Source organism: Camelina sativa, chromosome 7, assembly GCF_000633955.1.
Source record: "Camelina sativa cultivar DH55 chromosome 7, Cs, whole genome shotgun sequence".
NCBI lineage: Eukaryota > Viridiplantae > Streptophyta > Magnoliopsida > Brassicales > Brassicaceae > Camelina > Camelina sativa.
Window position 1 is genome coordinate 8,040,646 of NC_025691.1, and position 6,274 is coordinate 8,046,919.

At 37.3% G+C, this 6,274-nt stretch overlaps 1 protein-coding gene across 1 annotated transcript in view; it reads right to left on the minus strand.

The window, feature by feature from the left end:
* LOC104700708 (chromatin structure-remodeling complex protein SYD-like) overlaps positions 1–5,444 on the minus strand; it is a 22,184-nt gene extending 16,740 nt beyond the window's left edge. Inside the window, exons 1-15 of the mRNA XM_019227557.1 lie at positions 5,277–5,444; positions 4,727–4,854; positions 4,575–4,636; positions 4,171–4,286; positions 3,659–4,024; positions 3,470–3,525; positions 2,820–2,980; positions 2,670–2,734; positions 2,195–2,587; positions 1,918–2,075; positions 1,180–1,277; positions 769–954; positions 474–654; positions 193–384; positions 63–106 (exon numbers count right to left, since the gene is read on the minus strand). Coding sequence (XP_019083102.1) covers positions 63–106; positions 193–384; positions 474–654; positions 769–954; positions 1,180–1,277; positions 1,918–2,075; positions 2,195–2,587; positions 2,670–2,734; positions 2,820–2,980; positions 3,470–3,525; positions 3,659–4,024; positions 4,171–4,286; positions 4,575–4,636; positions 4,727–4,831 — 2,183 coding nt within the window. The 5' untranslated portion in view covers positions 4,832–4,854; positions 5,277–5,444. The remainder of the gene's footprint in view (positions 1–62; positions 107–192; positions 385–473; positions 655–768; positions 955–1,179; positions 1,278–1,917; positions 2,076–2,194; positions 2,588–2,669; positions 2,735–2,819; positions 2,981–3,469; positions 3,526–3,658; positions 4,025–4,170; positions 4,287–4,574; positions 4,637–4,726; positions 4,855–5,276) is intronic.

Sequence of the window (6,274 nt, forward strand, 5' to 3'; positions counted from 1 at the left end):
AAAGCTTTAGAATGTCACTAAGGGTGATGTTTAGACTGTAATTATAGGATGTCGAATATTACCTGTGAGCCATCAAGTAGTATTTTTCGTTGCTTTCCAGGTAGTGCTGCATCACATGTATCTTAACCATGAGAAACAGATGGAAGAATGCTCACCCAATAAAAAAAGGAATTCTTAGGATATAGAACTTGCCTTTGCTTGGTCACTCTCATCTTCATTTTCAACCAAAGTTTCATCTTCGGTCGCATTTGACATACGTGTTTCATCTCCCTCATTCTCAAATCGACTGGTCAAAGATTTAGCCTCCTTTAACTTGGATCCAAGTTTCTGAAGGTACTTTTCAGTCTCTTTGAGTAGTTGCTTTACTCGATCTGACTTGGCGTCCTACATATTCACCAACATTCAGAATTACAGACCAGTATCAAAGAAGCAATATAAACCAAAAACTTCCATATTCAGTTCAAAGACCAAACCTGCACCATCCGGAGATAACCCTCCACATCATTTATCTTTAGCAAATTGATCTTCTCACGTTGAATTTTGTCAATCTTCTCGCGGTGAAGCCGTTCCTTTCTTTTGTGGAACTCCTTTACATACCTATTGAAACTCTTCAATCTTTCTCTCTTAACTTTAAACAAATCCTCTAGTTTATCCCTAAAGCAAGGTTCCAAACAAGGATTCAGTACAAAGCAGTATAAAATATATCTGCTACTATTTGGTTCACCTAATAAGAAGAATGAAATAGGTCCGAAAACTAATTGCACATACTTGTGAACTTCTAACCCCCCAAAGAACTCCTTTTGTCTCTCACGAATTCTTCTTTGTCTCTCTTCCTTCATCTTCTGCTCATACTTTTCAAGCTGCTTAATTCTCCGGCCATGCTTATGTTTCTTATATGACTTTAGATGCTCAACATCAGTTGCAATAGGTTTGAAGAAGTTGTACACGAACTCACTGATTCAACAAGTCAACAAAACACTAGCAGCTGAGAGGTGAAACAACACGTTGAATATGTATATGCACATATTTTATAGATAAAAAGAAGTTCGCATCTTCCATAGTATAACAAAGACAGATTATCTAGTTGTATCCCTGTTAGCTCGACCCATTAGCATAACAGATACAAGTAGGAGAAACATCTCCATACTAATATTTTCTAAGCAAATAACATACACTTACCTCCTCAAACGCCGTTGCAGATTTAACAGCTGAAGCTTTTTCAGTTCTATTACACTCTTGGTCTTTGCAGATATATCCTCAGACAAACTCACAGATTCCTGCAGAGTTGGATATATGAATCAGTGCAATAATCCAGAATAAGTGGTAGTGAGAACTTAATTAAGTAAGGACAGAAGCAACTAGTTCCCTAGTGTTACTACTATGTGAAGTATAACTAGTTCTCCAGTATTCCGTCAAATGTGAAGGTCATTTCAACAAAATTACCCCAAGGCCAAAACAACCTTGCAGTTACTTAATATATGACAAAGGAAAATAAGAACCTCAACACAGGACATTTCTTCTAGTGAATTTTGTAAACTGAAGGAAATCAGTGTTTCTCTTTGGAAGACGAACAAATAATAGAAGTTACCAACTAAGATCAAACTGAATATATAGCTTAATATTATTTAATTCCCGGGATCAGTCTGACAGGTTCCACTGGGTAGAGCTGACCATTGGAGAGCTAAACATTTTACGAGATCACAATGTCAGGCACGTCTTTATCCAGAATCAGATACTTAAATATGATTGTGGATTTGTTCCAATAACAAGATTAAGAACACAGAAAAACAAGAACCACCAAAAACAACAAGTAATAGTATAATGCAAAACGTTGACAACAGGAACAAAACTCAATCACCATGAAAACAAAACGTACTACTAACTAAATGAGAAGAGAGAAGGGGGCTAGAGAAAGACCTTCAACTCACTGAACCGTGCCCCAATTGCCTGGTCGGCTTTCTGCTGTTTAAGAGACCAACTCCGATCAACCAATAGTCTCTTATTCTGTCGACCCATAATCCATTTCTGCGACATGGTGTACTTAGGTGATGGTTGCAAATTACCTTTCTCTTCATCTGATATGTGCCATATATCCATGTTTGAAGAGTTATCAACCACATTAGTTTACAATACTCCACGCCAAAAGGAAAGACCATCATTCAAAAAAAAATCTTAGCTAAGGTAGTCCACTAACCAGAAGCGTGAAACTCATCGAGTTGAACAGCTGAAGTTGAGAGGTCATTAGTTTTGATTACTCCAGCCCACCCCACCATCTCCGATGGTGTGTGTTTGGTCAAACCAGGAGAAAAGGCCAGTTGGGAATGACTGACAGCAACTTGGTTTTGTGCTTGAGAGCCTGGAATTTTAGATGCTAGCAGCTTTTGCCCGTCAGAAAATACAGTATTTGCAAAACTTCTTTCCCCTAATCTTGATCTGTCGGTTTCTTTGGATGAGAAGTCCATTTCATCCAATCTTCCAGTGGGATTGTCTGGTCTTGACAACAGTGCAGAGACGTCAGGAATGCCACCCAAATCACTGGACGTATGTGTTCTCCCTTTGGAATCAAACATTTCTCCGCGGAAACCGTCTGTAATGGAGGCATATTATGATCCACGGGAAAGCATGTAAAACGTAAATTAGAAAGCAACTTCAGCGAGAACCAACATTACCATCTTCGCGGAAAGTATTTCGAAGGGCGATCTCTACATGCAGTTTCTTTGGCACCAAACCATTTCTACAAGAAGGAAATTAACCAGACATTTCCGGCGTTATAATTGCACCAAATTGACTAAACAATTGGCTAGGAGACTGTAAAGTACCTGAGAGCTAGAAACACAAGGCACTGGGCTCTGAGCTGCTTCAATTGTTGCTCTCTAAAAGGTGAACCTGAGGGCAGTGATCCCTCTGCTGCAACATTATTTCCAGCTTCTTTATGTACTGGAGGCCTGATTGCTGTGACTTCGCTATTTTGCCAGCCACACTGCCATAGAAAACAAGATGCCACATATAGAGGGGATAGATTCCAAACAAGGTATCTTTGGTAGGAAGTAAAAGGGGAAAGGACGTTGTGCAGAGCCAAAGTCAAACTAAATGCAAGTAAGCTTCAAACCTTTATATAGAAGGCTAGGGGTTAATCAAATTACGTTTTAAAATGATTTTAGTGTCATTTAAGTCTCTAAAAGATCAAGGGAAATGCAAGTATACTTTTCGTATTTCCAATACTGAAACAAAAAAAAATACTTCTACGGATAGACAAATGTTTCGGAGAATAAGCCACTATGCGCCAGCACTGTATCTCTTTTTACATTTTTAAAAATGATTTTGTGCATCAGATAAGTGGACCACAATAGTCCAAGAATATTTGAAATTGGCAGATTCAGGTAGGCTCAAATTGATTTCATAAACAAAATGTTACGTACATAATTTGTATCTTATCTGGAGGGATTCAGGAAACGTAATAGTTATATACCTGTGGAGTCGTGTAAGCATCTGATGACAACCCAACATGAATATTCCTAATGTCACCTGAGGTTTAATGGCGACAATATATACAAATAAGATAACCAAAGCTTACACAAAAATTGGGTGCTTCTTCTATGCTAGATTAAAAAGGATATGCTCTATACTGCAAGAAACAACGTCGAAACAAACATCCTACCTGAATTACCAGGCATTTCTATTTTGCTTACTTCTCCAGTCTGATCATCGATCTTGTGGCTATCAAATATTTGAGAGTTATCCATATTCTGGTCCCATGAAAGTGACGATTCACCTCTCTTTCTCTTTCCACTTGACTTGCCCTCTCTTTGAGATTGGGAGATCCCCGACGTAGAATCCAAGTTGGATGGACTCTCACGATCGAATGATCTGTTACTTTGAGTTCCAGACCCTTGGTAAAAGGTTTGTGATGCACTGTTTGATCCACCAAGCTGCCTACTAGAAGTGAATGCATCATATTTTGACATCTCATTTTCAACTAGACTTGCTTTGCCCTCATTGCTAACTCCAACCACTTGGGAAGACCCTGTACTCACACATTGATGCAAGACGTTTAGCTCACAATAAAAAGAAGAATACCAATTTCCCCACATGATAAACAAAACTCCTAGCTCATGGAGGGGTATCTGGTTAGCACACTCTCAGCTGAAACAAAGGAGAGAAAGGATATACCAGCCAAATGAGCAGACCCAGAATCTTCCGTTTGGGTACCACCAGCATGAGGAAGACACGATGACTTCAAAGCTTCAATGTCAAGACCGTGTTGATTGACTACAGTGTCCATGGCCCTTGGAGTTTTAGAAAGATTATATTAGTCGAAGTAAAATGAAAAACAGGAGCAAAAGTATAAATTTTCAGAAGCATGATAACAGTTAGAGACAAAGACCCAGATTAACAAGCTGTGAATGAATTAAGTGAATCTTCTGAGACAGAAATACAAGATAGGATAAAGCTACAGCATCCGTATCAGTAGGAAAACCTCATGCTCTCATAGCATAAGGAGATAGTCTCATCATAATCAACCGAAAAAGTAAATTTATTAACAAATAACTAGTGATATCTTAGGAAAACAATACCTAGATATGACTTGATAGGGCATTGAGTGTTCCTTTCCGCTGGTTTTCATGTGCTGCAATATCTACAAATAATAATAAGAATAAATGAAGTTAAAAGCACAGTATTAAAGCTCAGAATACAAAGTAGCATAGACCTGGTGAAGTCGCATTACCACATAAAGTTTAGTTGCTAGCTTTGCAGGCTCATCTTTAGAATCTTGAATAAGTTTATGCAGAAACTTAGCTGCCTCCAACTCAATATTATGCGAAGATGTCATCTTAATTTAAATTACACCATCACCTGCATCACACCGATCATGCAAGTACCAATTACACAATTCAGAAACAAACAAGACAATTCCCAACCAAAGAAATGGTGGCTGCCAAAAAAAAAAAAAAAACCATACCAACAGATTAAAAAAATAGCTCTAAATCTAAAACAACCCAAGAGCAAGTAAATCACAAAGGAACAAAATTTATGAACCTAAAAGCAAAACTCAGAGGTGAAAGAAAATTCATGTGAATAAATCAAAGCGGATACATACAGATTCCGTAAAATTGGGGGACGGAGCTAAACAATTTTCCCGAATCGCAAGGAAAAGGAGAAAAAAAAAACCCGCGACTTGCAAACCCAAAAGCAAAAAAGAATGATAACAAAACCCTAAATAGCTTAACAGCGATCCATCAGTGAAGAGGACGAAGAAACAGAAAGGGAGATTTTACCCAAGTTAGAGATCCACCTCTGGAAGACGAAGCAGAAGTGTAATTTCAGGTGGAAAAAAACGTAAAGAACTGAGAAGTGAAGAAGCTGTGTGCGTCGTCGTCGTCTCTGCGAAAGCGCACGAAATGACTCTACCCCAAATGAAAAAAAAAAAAGTGTATAAAAACTAAGTCCCAGGAGACGAGACCACTGATTCATATACAGTAATACTCTAATTTGGGCCGACCAATCGGTTTACGATAGCCAATCAATCGGTTTAAGATAACCAATCAATTGGTTTATTCATTTTTCACTTACCAAAAGGATGAAAAAACTATGAACTGGTTGAATTTTTAAGAAATCATAAATTCTTATGAATATTTTATATTGTATGGATGCCATTATCGACCCATTAGTAGATTTAGTGTATAACCTAAAATCCTAAAATTGTATCACTATATATATATGTTATATCTTATGAGATAGATTAATAATACAAGAGAACAATTCTTGTTATAATATGTTATCAGCACGAGTCTCTAACCCTAGCTGTTTAAAAAAAAAAAAAAACCTAACCGTCAACGTTGTGTTTTCTCACCGGAAAATACTACCGAAAACCCCTATGTTCTCCGTGGATGGTGTCTCCTATCTCAACCTCTTCGGTTTGATCGAGATAAGTATTCATAATTTTGTACTCATCGTATGCTATGTCATAACGTGGAATGAATAATTATGTACTTAATCATGATCACCCTTTACCTTCCACTGGTTTAATTTGTAAAGGTTTAATTATGTACAGATCCATTAATTACGACATTACAAGATCTATTTAATTTGTATTATGTAATTATGTATGGTTTGGTTCATATTCTCACGAACTGAAAACATTATTATTTTATTGTATGGCCAATTTAATCGTGTGTTCTGAATATGAGTAATGATTTGCTCCATATGTTGATTTATTACGAGATTGACTTAGGATCAATTTCTATGCTTACTCTGATCGATTAAATTATGCATA